The 17873-nt window shown below is 38.8% G+C and overlaps 1 protein-coding gene across 1 annotated transcript in view; it reads right to left on the bottom strand.

The window, feature by feature from the left end:
- The window catches only part of CDH12 (cadherin 12), a 222508-nt gene that overhangs the window by 36448 nt on the left and 168187 nt on the right, over positions 1-17873 (bottom strand). The window contains exons 6-7 of the mRNA XM_030970264.1: positions 14672-14859; positions 4750-5003 (exon numbers count right to left, since the gene is read on the bottom strand). Of these exons, the coding sequence (XP_030826124.1) occupies positions 4750-5003; positions 14672-14859 (442 nt within the window). The remainder of the gene's footprint in view (positions 1-4749; positions 5004-14671; positions 14860-17873) is intronic.

The raw sequence follows: 17873 nt of genomic DNA, 5'->3' as shown, positions 1-17873 counted from the left end.
CTTTGACTGTCTGATTGTCTATCTATCTATCTATCTATCTATCTATCTATCTATCTATCTATCTATCTATCTATCTATCTATCTATCCATATTGCATGCTATAGTAAGAGCAGTTATCTAGTAGTAAGCTCCTTTGTGGGACATGAGGTTTGTCAGCTGTGCTCCTTATCTCTCTGTTTTGCTGAGTTTGCTGGGAATGTGTTAACACAAGCAATAGCTCTGTGCTTTGCCCTGAAATGGCAGCCTTGTTATGTGGGGGGGAGCTATTTTCTGTGGATGATGAGGAAATACATCTCCCTCTCCCTGCCCAAAATTGATGTGAATGGGTTTATAATACAGGCTCCCATGGACATTGCTCATCCTTATTTAAGCAGCTTAATACTGTTAATAGTATTAAGGAATACTATTGGCGTGCTATGGGATTTGTGGAATCTGGTGTCATCCTGGTGTAAGAGGAAACAAACTTTAACCATGGAGATATTGAAATGTGCCCTGAGGCATCCAGTTCCTGGGTGGCAGGGTGTGTGGAAGAATTTGGGCAGGTTCCTAGGGTGGTTATTACCTCCAGTAGTCTGTGACTTTACGCCTGAACACGTGACCAGCCCTGGCAAACTGACCCATCAGTGATGGAAGGGTGCCTTGCCCACCCCAGTGAAAGCCAGCAGCTTCCTGCCCTGTGCTGGGGCTGGACCTGTGCCTGCTGAGCCACTGTTCAGTCCTCACAGAGGGCTGTAGTTAAGGCAGGAACCCAAACTGCATTTGAAGACACTATGGCTGACACAGGGACTCAAACCACAGCAACTACAGTACTTGCAGCAGTAGTGAAAACAAAATAATGGATAAGGGAAACTACAGGTCCACATAATTGATAAGAAAGGGAGGAAGAGGAAAAGAAGGAGGAGGAGAAGGAGGACAATCAGGAGAGGAGAGGTCAGATGAAAAAGCTGATCATTCAACAAATAAATTTGAAGGAGTGAGACAAATTGAATAGGAAGCTGAAGTTATCTGTTCCTTGACCTCATCAGAACTTTGAGACTTGTGGAAAGACTACTGTCACCAGCCAGGTGATGCTGGGATAACAGGGCTGACAGTCAACAATTAGAAGGTCATGAGGCCACAACAGCTAAAATCCCTTGCTAGAGATGGGAAAATTGAAGGAGGAATTGGAAAAGAAGGAGCAATTTGCAGTCTCTAGAGATGGCCTCTCTAAAGCATGAGGGCATGAAATCCATTTAAGGAAGACCTTGTGAATTCCCCAGGAAGGTGGATCACTGCAGATGGAGGTATCCAGTACTTGAGAGAATTAGAACTCCTGGAAGTGCTTTATAGTGCAGTAAAAAGTGATAATGTCCCTGTCTAGGTTTAGGACAAATTTTAGGAGAAAATGCCCTGAAATGAGCATTTTGTCTGAAGATAAGGGCTTTGATAATCCTGCTTGCCAATGAGAGAAATAAATCCTAGTGGGCGAAAGTGAAAAAAAAATCTGAAACTGTTTATAAACAATGAAAAAACAAAAGGGTGCCTGCAAGGCACAGAAAAGGACTGAATAAATGCTAGATACTGAAATTTCAAAAACTTGACCCCAACCCCCGTACAGGCAGCATAGCCATGAAGCAAAGATGGAGGCTGCCCCTGCCCTTCTTTATATCAGGGAAGGGGAGGAACAGGAGTTAGTGTTGCTACTCAGGCAGAATAGATTGGAATCTTCCTGATGTTAGTCTCTTCCTTGCAGAAGGAGAAGCTGGTGGGCTTTAAGTGTCCTTTCTCATGTTGGTTTAGATGCTTTGAGGTCTCACGCTTGGGGTGGCCTCCCCACCAGCTCCCCACATGGGCCAGAAAAAAAAAGCAGAAACAGTTTAAGTGAAACAAAAAAGAAAATGAAAAAGGAACAAGCTGTTTCTGGGCATAAGCAGACAATTATGAAATAAAGTATCATTATAAAATCACCCCAAGACAGTCCCCAAAGATACAGAGGATGCCCTTTACACAATGGCCATATGAAGGGAGGTGGCTCAAAGTGCCCAAGAAGCACCATCATATAACAAGTTGTCCCAAAACAAAAGAGGCCATGCTCTATTTACTGCTGGATCTTTCTGCGTGGTAGGAAACCATTGGAGGTGGAAAGTTGCTGTGTGGAATCCTACACAATGACTGCTGAGGGAGAAGAAGAGCCTATTTGCAGAACTGAAAGCCATCCAACTAGTCTTAGAGATTTCTGAATAAGAAACATGGCCTGTATTCTATCTCTACACTGACTCCTGGATGGTGTCCAATGTCCTGTGGTGGTGGCTGCAGCAATGGAAGAAGACTAACTGGCAACACAGGGGCAAACCCATCTGGGCTGCTGTACTGGGGCAGGAGCTCACTGCACAGGTAGAAGATATGACTCTGGACGTAACTCATGGAGATACACAGGTGCCCAAAAATCACAGCACTGAACAACACCAGAACATTCTGGGACATAGTTCATGTTTTTCTGTGGGCATGAACCAGCTGAATCAACTCATAAATGTGACCCTGGAGGACTTATGCAGCTTGTTGGTGTAAGGGTTACCAGGAAGAGCAGTGAGACTAAAATGTAGGAGTATTAACTTAATGTATTAATCTAGATGGGCATTTGGACACTTAAGTAGTGAGTTCAGAGCTTAAAAATGCAGACATGGGCACTGTAAAATGGCTTAGGATTCAATATTCCAGAGAACACAGAACGTGGACAAACCATTGAGAGATAATTATTTTTCTTGTGTAGTTGCAAATATGGAATCAGTAAAAAGCACTTGAGTCTCCTAGGAGCATTTGTGAAACAAAAAACTCTCACTGAAGACTGGTTATACATCCAAATGATTCCACTGTCATATGAAAAACTGCTCAACAATGTGATTAAAGGCTTTCTATCTGGTTGTAAGAGAGTATGGTTTCCAACAGAATATTGACTTCACTAGGGCTATTTTCATAGGCTACCACCACGGAAAAAGGTTCAGGCTTCAGTCATTGTTAGTGAAAGTTTTGATCCTTTGTCAGAGAAGGAATGTGTCACAGACTCATAGACAAATGCATTTCTATATTTTAAAAAAATGAAGATAATATTTGAAAAAAAAATGAAACAAACAGCAATAGTAATAGTTTTAAGCAAAAATTAACAGTGACTTGACAAAGCAGGAGCTAAACAATCACTGTTATATGTTAAATTATTGCATATGATTACAACTAACATGCTTATTGTATATTTTGAGAGCATAAGTACTGAGCCAAAATACACATAAACATGGATTTAAAAGGTCAAAATTCATTTTGTAATCAAATATGCATGAAAATGCATGCACTTGGTAGACACTAGTTGCATTTTCCTGTTCTGTCAAAGTCCCATTCCATAAACATTAACATTTAAAGATTGATGAGATGCACTATGTCTTTAATATTTCTTAGGAAAATCTGGGGATAAAAATATTTCCTGAAGTCAGGTAGACCCAGCACAAATTAGTACTTGGGAGTATGTGTTAACAACTGCCTACATCTTAGACTGTGTCTAAGCTTTAAGGAGCTTCCTTATTGGTACATGACTCTGGTTCACTTTAATCTTTCTAATGTGGCTGTAAATAGGTTCTCAAAATCAATGTATTATATTTTTTTATACCAGATCCCCTCTCCTTTTTATTTCATTAAAATAAGCTATAGAAATAAATGAGAGCCTTGCCTGGCAGGAGTTTCCTTGTGCTGAACACAGCCATGTTGGTCACAATCATGTCCCCATAGCCTCAGCCAAGACACATGTGATGATTGTTTATGAGAGCAAGATGTAGAGAGCAAGTGGTGAAAGGAGCAGCTCTGTCACCCATTGGGGTCTAACTCATACAGATATAAAGTAAAACCTTCTTTGTCACTACTGTACTTTGGAGATATATTTGTGGAAGATCCAGTGTAGAGGACCAGACCTAAGTACATTTTGTCTCAAACTATCTGAGCATTGCTACAGAAAAGGTGTGATCAGGGGAGAGGATCCTGCAGAGGTGGGGCTGGGCTATTCTCAGCCAGCTTCCTGCTCCACCTTGAGACTCATTCTCAGCTTCCACCTGCCAACTCATTTCCTGGAGAAATGCTGGCTGTGCATGTGCTAACAAAACAGTGTGAAAAATCTACTTTACATAAGAGATGTGGACCAGGTTAACTATAAAAGTCATGGATTGGGCCCCTCAGTCTCTCTGGACATGTGTTGTGGCATGTGAGCCAGCAGAGTTTGAGGAGCTTGTTGTGGGAGTTGAGAACCTATTCAAGTGTATCGTACAAAATTAAGGGTTACCACTCTTGTGGAAGAACATTTAAGAATTTAAGGGCTTGTTAGCCAGCACCTTGTGAGTCAGATTTATAGTGATGGTACAATAATGTCATGAGAGTTCCCTGACATGTGTCTTTGTTCAGACTGAAGGACAATTTATAGCAAATATCACATCCTCTACCAGTGGGTTGTGACACCCAGACACCATGCTATTCCTTAGTCTTAGCACACCGTCTCTGAAGTCATGTCAGTGTGTGCTACCTTACATGATCAGTATGATAAGAAGCTGTGAGCACTTTATGATAATTCACCCAAACGAGCATCTCCTTCCAATATTTTTTCAGAGCATCAGTTATCTGTTACAGTGACAGTCTAGGTATATTTTATATCTTCATGCTAAGTTCTTTGCCAGTGCATCCAACTGTCAGCACTTTGGGTTGTCAGAGAGTTACTAAAAGGAGGAAAAGCTCTCTTACCTAACTGAGCTGCTGCCAGCATCAAGGTCTTGTGCTGTCACTGCACCTATAATGGTCCCCACAGGTGTATCCTCATAGACTTCCATCGTGTACATGGGCTTGCTGAACACTGGAGGTTCATCCATGTCCAACACATTTATCTTCACAGTGGCAGTATCTTTGAATGGACCCACTGAGTGAAATCGATGGTCAAGATGGAGATTGGAGGCCTCCACCTTAAAGGTATATGCCTTCTTTGTTTCAAAGTCTAATGGCTGTAGAAAGAACAAAAGCAAAACATTAGACTAGACTAAAAGTTAGGCATTGCAAAATCACTTTGGTTGGATTAATCTGACAAAACTTAAGATGTCTTTGGTGTAAAACTCATCTCCTGAGCTAATCAATCATTTAAGTTTGTTTTGAAGTTCATCTTATGCTAAGGTGAATTTTGAAATAGGCCAGATGAATCACAGTCAGGAAATTACTGCTTCTCTACATCAAAAAAATCAGGATGACTGGCATGGATGTAAACAGTTACAGTGTAGATGTCTGAAGTTAAATGAGTGAAATTCATCTCTTGCAAATGAGCTGAGTGAAGGTTAGTCAGAGATTTGCATTTGCAGCTCCCATACACCGGCAATCAGCTGTCTCTAGCAGATCCAGCTCCTTAAATAGAATATTTCCTGGGTTTTTTAGCAGGAAAGGCTTTCAGAAGACCATGACAGTGATGAAGATGAGTCCAAATGAAAACTCTGATATATACTAATGAGTCAAACCAAACTTCAGGTACGACTTGGAATGTGAGTTCTAACTTGATCTGAAACAAGTTTTCCCTGTAAAATGTCGATCTTAGCAGTGATCTGCTATTCATGCCATATGTTTGATCTGCATGTACTTTGCAAAATGCAGACTTTGGCTCTGTCTTATGATGCTAGGTGTAATTCATAAGGTCTTGAAGATGACACAGCAGCTTTTGTGTAGTTATGTGGGGTTTTGACAGAATGTATCCTGCAAAATAAGGTTGTTTTGATGTGGGTTTCTGTCAACGCATATCAATTTAGTGCCTTTGCTTCTAGAAAAGTAATCATCTCAAAACCCTCAATAAAGTCTTATTTAGTTGAAAAGATGCAGAAGCTTTATTTTCATTTAAAGGGTTTATCTGCATTGTCTTTCATGCTGTTTTTAACGTTTCTAACAAAGCCTTTTCCTGATGTCTGGGTAACACTGGCACCTAGTGGTTTCTGCCTATAATTGTTAAACTGTAAATTTGCTATCAGGAATGAACAAAAAAAGAACACATTCACATGTGTATGAACAAGAATATTTCAATGTCTGTTATTTTTTTCCCAGTGTTTTCAGACAGTTGTCACATCCAGGATAGATTTAAATTCTTCAGCTTTCTGTCCTTGTCAAAACAGGACATAATTGGCCACATGACTAGTGTAAATTGAAATAGCTCCATTAAAATCAATTGAGTTACCTTGACTTAAATTAGCTGAACCATAATGATTATAAATCCTTATAAAAGACTTTGTCGTTTAAGTAGACTAGATGCTAAGTCTTTTTTTTTTTTTTTGAGCTGGGGCCTTAAAATTAGCCATATAAATTTTAATGTCATAGAAATAATCACACTTGAAAGTAATTCACTACCAAACACAACCATCCTCCTACAGACAAAATTACCAGAAAAAAACAGTATGTGCTGTACCTTTGTGTCTGGACTGACAGAAAGAGGGAGAAACTGAAACAGAAAAAATTAAGTCTGGTAGATCTCATGTCCCAGTGGTGAAACCCTAAGATGTTGCCTTCACTAAAAATAGACAAGTTGGTCCATTATCCAAATTGCTGCCACAATATATTTTCATTTTCTATACTACTTGTACACACCTGTTATGCATTGCCAAAATAATTTTACCCAAAAACAAAACCAAATCAAGGCAACTCTTCTCCAAATATTTATATCAATTGGTAACACATTTTCAAAAAAAACATAATAAGAGGAGAAATATGAAGTTTAAGGGCTTAGTTTGGAGAAGAAAAAGTCAGGGGTTAAACTAGAGATAAATGATTAAGAAAGTAAGAAATCTAAGCTGCCACATACGTAGTAATTCTGGGTAATACCTTGCAGGTATCTTTCATACCACCAAAATTGCATTAAAACTTTTCAGATTGGCTCCTGTAGTACATCAGTATATTTGCAAAGAGAATTATTAATGGAAAGAGTCATAATTAATCCAGTCTTTGCAGGCTGTCTTTCACCAAATTACTCTTCAAACACTTATACCAGATCATGGTGCATGGCCAGTCCCCAGCCACAAGATTTCATGATGCAAGGGGAGCAGGGAGCAGGAAGATTTCAAGCAGTTCTGTCTATTGTTATGTTCAGACTGTCATATTTCGCTGCACAGGTACCCAGGAAGCAGGAAAAGTGGCTGCATTACTTTTCTACCCCCAGCATTATGGGGAAATACTAATGTATATTTTTAAAAAAGTCAGTGTGATCCCAAGAAGGGATAATGTTTTTCCACTGTAACCTCAGAAGAACTCATCCTCTCTTTCTGTCCTTCTATGGGTCTGATGATAAATATAGTTAGAGGTTATGCATCCAGTGCAAAGCACAGATGGCAGTCAAAATAAGAAGAGACAGGCTGAAAGTGATGAGCCACCATGAGAGAAGGAAATCAGTGACAGACTCCCACAAAATAGCAGAAATTAACCTTTAGCCTAAGTGAGGCTAAACCACAGCTGAAATATATGGAGAGTTGGGAAATGTTGCAAGTGGTAAATCTAGGACTTAAATAGAAAAATACTTTATACAACATATATCATGTAACAAGAGTATGGTTTTATTGTCTTGTGTGTATGGGGATTGCATGCTACAATCTCCTGATCGGTTCTGGTTTTCCCATATTTGAACAGTTAAGTCATAGAGGTAGCATTGACAGTTTAAGATTTAGGCATTGCTCTGAATTGTCCAAAGTCTGCCTGAAAATGGTAGAATGGAATGTCTGCATAGGTCTCAGGAAAAACTTTTTGGATTTTTTGATTTTTGGTTTAAAACACGTTTAAAAAACATTTTATTATATTTTTAATTTTCAGTAGATATCACTAAAATCTGTCAAGTTAATGAATGGTCCGCAAAAATTTTACCTGTTTTTGTTACTAAACCAAAAAAAAACCCCAACAAACAAACAAACAAAAAAAACCCCAACCCATCACTGTGTTTTGCTGTTATATAATAGCTGTCTGAGGGTGCTCAGTCCCACTTTTATTTTGAATCTGGAATGCTGCTAAGGAAACAAACACAGTAGAATGCTTAATCATACAAAAAACACCAAACCAGTCCTCTAAGTTTCTTAAAATGTTTTTTCAATTAATCAGATTTTAATGAAATTACTTCATAGATTTTTTAACAAGCAAGAGAAATATTTATTCCTTCTATAAAAGTAATTGCATGCAGAAGGTAAATTTGAATAAGGTTTTTATTTTGCAATTTTTTTTGGTGCAGTAAACATTATTTTTGCCAGTAGTAAGGTGATGCCTTATTGACTATGAACTATTCAATAACTGGAGTATTTCTAATTGATATTATATGTACCACTGACAGCAGATGTATTTGGCCCCCTCAACTTGTCCTCATCTGCTTTTTTCCTATGTTGAGGTTACAAGCTGTTCTATATAGTTGCCTAGTAAAGTGCTATCAGCATATACACACCTATGCACAGCAAAACTATTCTACAAATCCCCAAATCAAATACATACTGACAAATCACTTTACCTTGCAACTCTGTAAGCACCATGAATAGACTTATGTAGTATGACTAGGACAGCACAAAAACAGTTCTGTATTAGAAATAAACATATTTTGAAATATTGCTGTTTTCCACATTCAAGGCAGAAGTTAAGAAATGCTGCTATAGTGGGAAAGAGAGAGAAATAATTAAAGAACTCAAAGAAAAAAAATGGTCTGAAAGATATAATGAATTCTAATGATAAGCACAAGGGTGAAAAAAGAATTACCCTGTCAGTTTGTTCTGCTTCACAAAGAGACAGGACTGGAAACTCCAGAAATTTCTGCTTTTTATCCACAGATATCTACACATAAGAAATACTCTCTCACATAAGAGAGTATTGTTTCTGATAGAGGCTTTCACCTACGATGATGGAAAAGCTATACTTTGGGATGAGATTTTAAGCCCCAGGACATATGGATAAGTTATGGATAGTAGGACTGGGTTGTCAGGAAGTGCATAATAACTTAGGCTTGACTTCATGCTAGCCTTGTGCAATTGCAGAATAGCTCTGGGTCATGTGTGCTGGTCTCAAAAGTTGGAAAAACTTTCCCCTTCAAATGGGTTGAGCACCTATGCATTTTGTTAAATATTGGCATAAGACAATTTGTTGTGCATTGACACAATTTCTGTATCAGCAGTTAAATATCAGTAGCTGGACTTCTGCACTGGATTCTAAATAGCATAAGGAAATAAGTGGTATCAGAGAGCAGGTTTTGTAAAGCAGGCTCTAGATCAACCAGGAGCATTCATTAGTTAGAGTTGAGAATGCACAGTAAAAAATGAGATCTGTAGTAAGTATTTCAAGATTTGATGGCAAGTGGACAAAATATATGTCTGATCTGTATCTGGAGAAGAAGAGAAACTGACCAGTGTCAGGGGTTCTGTTGTTTGCTGCTCTCAAGTATCTCACCCATTTCTGAAGGTGTCTTTTCCTGTTCCAGGGAAAACCAAACCAACCAGCTCTATCCACAAACTACAAAGACTGAAGGTCTCCTCTTCCTTACTTTTCCTGTTGTTTGTGGTTGTATCTGCACACAGTTCACCACTTTCTGCCTGTACTGAAAGACTTAATACGACCTGCTCTTCCTCCTCAAAATGCACAACCTCAAAATGCACAACCATTATTCGCACTCCCACAAACCCATGAGTTATGATTACAGGCAGACAGTGCCTGTGCTCACACTTGCAGAGGAAATTCCCTGCCTTTGGAGAAGGAATGGGTGGGGGGGCGTGTGATGAGAAGTCTGTACAGTTTTGGTAGTAAAACAAGGAGTAGCTTTAACATAGTTCTCACTGAAGGACATTGGGAGTCTGCCTTATGCTCACTCTTGTGTGGTACAGGTGTTCTCAGACTACTTTTAGCTTACATCAACATCCCAGAGCTATGTACGTGGGCTGTCCCATGGGCAACACGACTGAACTTAGACCACAGTCAGAGCACTGTTTACTGACTGCATTAAAGGCTTCTAAAAAGCCTCCTGAGGTTAAAAGCAAGCACACATTCCTAATACTTCCCTGCAGCTTCTGGTTCTGTTCATTGTCCCACAATTTCTTCTATTTTATAATCACTAAAGTTACAGTTTCTCACTGTGCAATGCTATGACATGCTGGGATTTCATGGCCACAGCTTTGTCATCTGATCATTTAGTTTTAGTCATGGTGCACAACTTACAGAAAACAAGATGTGTTTGTCCCCTGAATTTCCACTGAACCATGTGGAGAAGTTCGCACAGTGTAGTGGAGTAGTAAGATCACAAGAGGTGGAGCTTAGAAACAGTTGTTTTCCAAGGTTTTAATGAAACACTGCACAAATTAGTAAAGCGATGTCTTCAAGCAGAACAAGTTCAGTGCCTGAACCCTACTCAGTTTCTGGATTAGCACATACTGAGCTAATTAAAAGTCTTCTGCACAAAAAATGGAGTTACTGTATAAACTCATTCTTGGTTTAATAAATTTAGTGACAACTTTTCAGAGAAGGTTAGAACCTTCTATTTTCCTTTACTGTTGTGCCTGTTCATTAAAGATTTCAAAATCAGTCCCAGGCAAGGGACTGATTGCATCTGAAGCCACTATACTCTGGCATGAAGGAGATGGCCCCTTCTGTCACCATGTTTCTTATAGCTTATACCCACTGTAGTTTGCTCAAGATTCAGGTATAGTACAAGAGACTATCTAAATACCAAATGCAGTAAACACTTTATTAAACAACTAGACAAGGGAGGGAATTATAATTCTATTCCTAACATAGCAATATTTCTGACTCTCTACAGAGAACTTTATACAGCACTACCCTTAAGCCAAGTTTCCCTCCCCTTTTTTAGGGATATTATTTTCCTTTACTTTTTATTTTGACAGAAAAAAATAATTATAGTACCAACCACACAGTGGTGCTAGACGGCATTTGGATGGTTTATTTAGGAGAACATAAGAAAAGCCATTTAATTTTTAATACATGTAATTAGCACAAGAGTAGTAGTAATCAGACTTATTTAGGATCATGGCACAGGAAAAAAAAAACAACAAAACAAAACCAAAACACCAAAAAAAAACAAACCAAAAAACCAAACCAGAACGAGCAACCAAAACAGATTATTTAAGATCTGCAACTTGTCCAGCTGTAGCTGTTCTTACCCATTTCCAAAGCAGAGAATGGCACCCCTGAAGCAGAGAATGGCCTTCTGCATCTGTTAACACACTTAGTGTGCTAAAAGGAACAGTTTAGTGTGTGCAATTTTTTTCTCATCAAATGTATTTTCCACCAAAAATAAAGGTAGTCCAGGAAGGCCTCATTTCTTATCAATTTTGATATAGAAATCTTTCAATGTTTTTCTGCATAATAAGAGACCAAAAAGCATCTGTGCAGGGATGGACAGTTTCTGCCTGCAAGAAATTTTTCAGGGAAAATAAAAGCAAATTTTATAAATGGTTTTGAAGTGGCTCAGCCCTGAATTGCTGCAGCACTTACAGTACATGCTTACAGAATATGCTATAATAGAGAAATTGTGAGCCTGTTTTTAAAGCATATAGCACTTTTTATTAGTGGCTTTCACTGTTTATTATTTATAATTCTTAATTGAATGTGTTGGTCTTATTCATTTACCCACTTTCATTTTTAAAAATACTTCAATACATACTTAAATATTTGCATAATTTCACAAGGTCAAATCAGGTTGTGTCAATTTTATTTTTTACTTCACTTCTCTAATTTTCTTTCTGCATGCCCTAATGACATCCTTAAACATTTCCTGAGTTGCCTGCCCACTTTTCCAAAGATTATATAGCCTCTTTTTTCTCCTTAATTTCTTCAAAACCTCCCTGTCCAGAGAGGTCAGTTTGTTGTTTTTTTTTTCTTTTTTCCTGCAGCTGTAGCTCGTCCTGTAGCTCATCTTTTGACTCATAGGGATAGAACTCTTGAAGGTGGAGGAGCAGGCTTTCTTGAGGTATGTCTTTCCTTTCTGGACCCCTTTGTTTTTAAGGGCTGTTTCCCAAGGTACTCTCTGACGAGCATTCTGAAGAGGAAGAAGCTTGCCTTCCAGAAGTCCAGTGTAGAGCTTTGTGGATACCCCTGCTTGTTTCACCAAACATTGAAAACTCTGTGATCACTGTACCCCAGACAGCCTCTGAACACCACATCTCCCACCAACCCTTCTCTGTCTGTAAACAGAAGGGCTAGCAGAGCCTCACCCCTGGCTGGTGATCTTCAAACATCCTCCAGCTGCTCACAGAATAATATATCCACCACTTCATCCTGGTTGGGTGGTCTATAACAGACTCCCACCAGGATGTCTGCCTTGTTGGTTTTCCCCCTGATCCTTACCCATAGGCACTCAACCTCATCACCATTGACCTCAAATTCTATCTTGTCAAGAGATTCCCCAATATACAGAGCCACCCCACCACCTCTTTTCCTCTCCCATCCCTTTGAAAAGCCTGTGACCATCCACTGCAGAACCCCAGTCATGTGAGTCATCCCACCATGTTTCTGTGATGGTGACTATGGCATAGCTTTCCCTCTGTGCCATGGTTTCAAGCTCCTCTTGTTTGTTGCCCGTGCAATATTAGCGTACATGCACTTCAGCTGGGCTGATTTCACCCTTGACTCTGACTTACCACCCTTAGGCTTATCTCTGAAGAGCCTGGTTTCATCCCCTTCCCCCTTAAAACCTAGTTTAAAGGCCTCTCAATCAGCCAAGTCATGGGCTAAAATCCTTTTGCCCTTGTTAGATAGATGGAGCCCATCTGACCCTGGGAGGCCTGGTGCTGTAAAAGTTACCCCATGATCAAAAAACTCAAAATTGTGCGGATGTCATGAGCCCTTAAACCACTTATTGGTAGCATGAATGTTGCTGTTCCTTTCATCACTCATCTCTGCTACTGAAGGAACCGAGCAGAGCACTGCCTGCACTGCTGCAGTATTCATCAGGAGTTCAGGCAGTGCTCTGCTCAGTTCCTTCAGTAGGAAGGAACTGAGAATATTTTCATCAACCAATCAACCCAGAGCCTTGAAGTTCCTTTTTAATTACCCTGGAACCCTTCTTATCAACATCATCACTACCAACCTGGATAACCAGCAGTGGGTAGTAAATACACTTAACCACAAATATGGAACATTCTATTGCTGTGTATTAAAAAAAAAAAAAAAAAAAAAAAGAAGCACTGAGGAGGCTTAGGACAAGGAGAACTGAATTCTATCAAAAAAACCTGCTCTTGATGATGAAATATTAATTTTTTAATGGTTTCTACTTACTGCATTTTCCGACTGGCAGTGCATATGGAGGGGAATGCAGCTGCTCAGCCTGACAGCTCCAGATGGACCTATTTTTGAGTCATCTGCATGGAGGGAAAAAGGTGACCAGAGGGGCTTTTAAAAATGAAACTAAGCCTACAAATTCCCATTAGGAGGAAACAGAACACTCAAACCTTTAGTCAGAAAAGAAGGGGGGTGTTAAGAGGTCAAAGAGTTTGTTGACAAATTACTTCCTGTGAGTATAGTGGCTTCTATTTTATGTCATTAAAACTAGTAGAAGAATCAGTGACTTGACATCATCTTGTTCTTTAATGCATCCATGGATAATTTACTATTTCCCAGGTCAGGAGGTTGAAGCCAGGACTTCCATTATTAGAATGGATATAATGCAAGTATAGATCAATGGTCAGAGCCAAGGAAAGTTAAGCACCAGCATTCTAAATTTTCTTAGAATTAAAGCTTCATTTTTCCTAAAGCTTATCTTAATATACATGTCCAGAACTCTTTCCTTCCCAGACCCTTGTAAAGTCTTAGGCTAATAATTTGGGTTTTTTTACAAAATTTACACCTACAAGTCTGAGCTGTCTATAAAACATAACTGTGCCTTCCAAAATGAGCAGTGGTTCAGATTTCTTTCTACTGAACAAGTTGATCATTGGTGTATATGTAAATACCTGGGCTCAGAAAATAATAACTGGTTAACATGTGAAACTCCCTGTGTCGATTTCTCCTACTGAGTGGTTTAACCACTAAATTTTAAATGAAAAGTGCCCTTCCCATCTTTGAAATTCATGAATTCAGTAATCGTGAATTTATGCAACATCAGTGACTGAGATATAATGTGTTTTCCTGCATGAGTACCTTATAACCAGCTACTTGGAACACTATCACAAAATTGGAAGTAGAACATGGCTATTTGCCATTTGGGACTCTTCTACCATGAATAAAAACTGTGTTCACCTTAGTACTTTACAATATTCATTATCAAAATAGCAAACACAGAGTCAAAATTTTCAAAATAAAGTGCTTGTAAGTAAAAATTAATTACATTTTATCTAACTTATCTTTCATTCCATGCTCTGAACTAAAATGTTTTTTGCATGGTTTTAGGTAGAAGCCTTCTCAAACAAGAGAAATTATACTTTCTAGGCAGAGATTAGAATTACTTCCTCACCATGACATTATTTATGAAACATCACACCTAATTGTATGTGAAATGAAAGACTAAACTGCAATGCCTTTTAAAATGAAGATCACAACTGTGGATTCAAATAGAGATATAAACTACTTACATAGCACTGCTACTGTGAGCTACTTATGACATAAAATTGCAAAACATTTCATTCCCTTACCTGGTTTACCACTTGAATCATAGGCACATTCACCCATTGGTGCCACATACCTTTTTCAGTTTAATGACTCCTTCCTGGGTGTACTCATCTGTCGTGATGTCAAACAAGTTTCCTCCATCTCCTGGAACTATGTTGTACTCAATTTCTGCATTTTTCCCAAAATCAGGGTCCACAGCTCTGATCCGTCCAATAGCAGAACCAACGTGAGAGGTCTCAGGTACTTTTAAATGGAAGATACCTGTGACAAAGTGGTAGACAGTCATTCTTGGGATTTCTTGGTAATTAAAACAGGTATTTCTGATTAAAATCATGGAGCCTGGGCAAAATAAAAAGACCTAAATAATCCAATTAAAATTAGGACATGAAAACAACAAAGGTTTTGAAAAATATATTTCTGTTTTATCTATTGACTACCCCAAGATTCCAGATTTTTTCCATTGCAACTGTAAAGGCATTAGCATCTATATCTCTTGAGATATCTATCTATATTTCTATCTCTAATTTTTCACATGTGATTGACTCTCTTGAATTAAATTGTACTTATAGACAGTAGTACAATTAGATAGTACATGTTTTTAAACACTTTCCTCCTTCTGTTTCGTTTTTTTTGGTTTTAATTTGATTTTGATTGTTTTTTGTTTTGTTTTGTTTTTTTTTTCAGAAAATATATTTATGATTTTCACATTGATTGAAAGGAAGAATTCAGTGGAAAAAGTTTTCACCCACTTCTTTAAAATTCAGTGCTATAAATAAATGTACGACTGCTTTTGGAAGAAGATATAGAGTATTGTTCAGGCATGAACCACCAGAGGGTGCTCTTACGAAAATTTCAGAGCTAAACAATTTTTAGTTTAGAACGCTTTTGCTTTCAGATTATTTACTACAAGCTATAATAAAAAAAAATGAAAACAAACCACAAAAAAAATTACACACTTTTTAAAATAAGTATTGCTGCTGACATATAAGGAGAAAATGGTTTTATTCAGGTGAACAACCGTGTTGGAAAATGCTAGACATAATAGAGCTAAATGTAAAAGTCCGAAGTGCTTTGAGGCAGCCTTGATTTTAGCAACAGCAGTAGCAGCAGGCCTGGGCTTGTAACATGGTGCCCTGACCTGTTTCACTGCTCCTGAAGTGTTGGTATTCCCTGTTTAGCTGCACCTCTCGCTGGAATTTGTGAAGAGACGACTGCTCACTTTGAAAATATAAAAAGGTTTATTAAACCTTAATAAAAAAAACAATGAAGGACTACATCAGGAAAAAAATGCAGCGCTGGGAACTTCCCCTTGTGCATACTACGCATCTGGTTCATCTTCAAGATGGATGATCAGTCCCCTGGAGGTTGCATCCAGGGTTGCAGCCCTGGCACCTCCCAAAGTCTGTCAGTCAGCTCTTCTTTGCCAAGATTGCTTTCTTGTACCTTGATTGGAGATCAGGTGTTGCCATGCCATACCCCCTAACTACCAAGCGTTTCCATTCCCAGCTGCCCCAGGTGAAGGACACGCGCACACCTTCTTTTTACCTGTCCTAGACAGCCCAGGCTGTCTGATGGCAACAATACAGGGGGGAAAAGGGATCTATGGGGAGAACAGAGGACATCTAAACTACAACAACATAACTATACATCACTAAAGCTTTTATTAATATTCACAAAATAGTTATCTTTTAACTGCAAGAACCAATCATCTCGTTATCCATCTGTAACAAGTTGTTACTTTGCTCAGCTGCCAGTGAGTGCCTCCATGATCAGTGTTTACAGTGGGCAGGCAGAGCTCACCTTTCTTCACGTAGCAGTCTCTACTGTCAAAACTGCTGGCTACATTTGGAACTGGATGAGCCCAGGATGTTTGATTCACTTCATCCTGTCTCTCAACAAAGCTAGCCCCATCATTTTATTTCCCTCGGTCCATTTTGTTTTCCTGGGTCAGTGTTCCGCAGCCCTCACGGAGCTGCCCCTTAATGAAACATCGGCAGTGGCCCACTTGGTTCTGCTACATGTGACATGTAGGAGGAAATTTGCACCTCTTTTTCAACAGCATAGCAGGGCAGGCAGCTGTGACTCTTGGGAGGCACATTAGGGGGATGTCTCAGATTTCCACCCAGTTGTGGTTCAGCCACACATCACAAAATGAGGCTTAGAAATGCTGTCTATTATGTTAACAGCAGGATAGATGACTTTCACATTCAGCCTCTGAATTAAATGGCAGACAATGTTTCCTGTTGTTACCTCCTTACAATGCACGCTGTGTCAGCTTTTCAGCTTCACAATATTTTCAGGTGAGGAACATAATGACATTAGCACTGCTGGATTAGGAGCAGGCTTACTGTTTTGTGAGCTAGTCATTTGAGCTATGATACTTCTATAATTGTCTGTTTGATTGCCTCTGAAAAAATCTCTTCTGTTTACTTCCCTGCTCTGGCCAGCAGTATGCAAAGTATACCAGAAGGCAAAATTTGCCTTTTTTCTTAGAGGAAATCCCCATGAGTAAAGTCAGCTTGTGCCAGAATTTACTTCTGGACATCACAATGTATAGGTTTGTACTACACATTGACTGAGCTACTAAAGACTGAGTAATTATCATTTCACTACTTTTCTTTCCAAGGGAACTTAATGAAGGAAGCTCTACCTCTTAGTGTTCTCTAATAGCAGGAAAGGATTATTATGACACAAAATGGTGTCATGACAAGATAGTCTCAGCTATTTCTCAGATGTACTTCAGTGATTCTGGCTAAAGAATAAAATTTTGGCATGCTATTCATGATACAATCAGAAATCCTCCTATTATTTAAAGTCATTTACAAACACGTGTATTACTGGGTCCCTGCTATGCAAATTATGAAGAAAGACCAAAAAGGCCTTTATCTACACTTGAATCTTGTATTAAGTTTCCACAACACAGTCCTAGCCCTGATGTCCCAGTCTTTTACAGGCACTTATATTGGATAACAGAAATCATTGCTGCAGCCATTGCTATTTACAGCCACAATTTTAGCGAAAATGAAATATAATATCATATGATCACAGATTTTTCCATCTTTGACAACTTGACCTATTTTTAATGATCTGAAGATCACCCAGATTCATTAAAACAAACATTTCCCTGTAAAATATTGCACCTGGCTGAAAAGCATATGGGACTTAGATGGAGTCTAAGAAAGACTAAATTACTAATTTCTCATTGTTTAGGTTTTTATCAGTTATTTTCAATGACTTGGCATTTCATCATTTCCAGAAATTCAACAGCAATAAAG

The sequence above is a fragment of the Camarhynchus parvulus genome, chromosome 2 (genome assembly GCF_901933205.1).
Source record: "Camarhynchus parvulus chromosome 2, STF_HiC, whole genome shotgun sequence".
NCBI lineage: Eukaryota > Metazoa > Chordata > Aves > Passeriformes > Thraupidae > Camarhynchus > Camarhynchus parvulus.
Note: the sequence above shows the minus strand (reverse complement) of the source record. Positions and strands in the feature narration are given on the sequence as shown.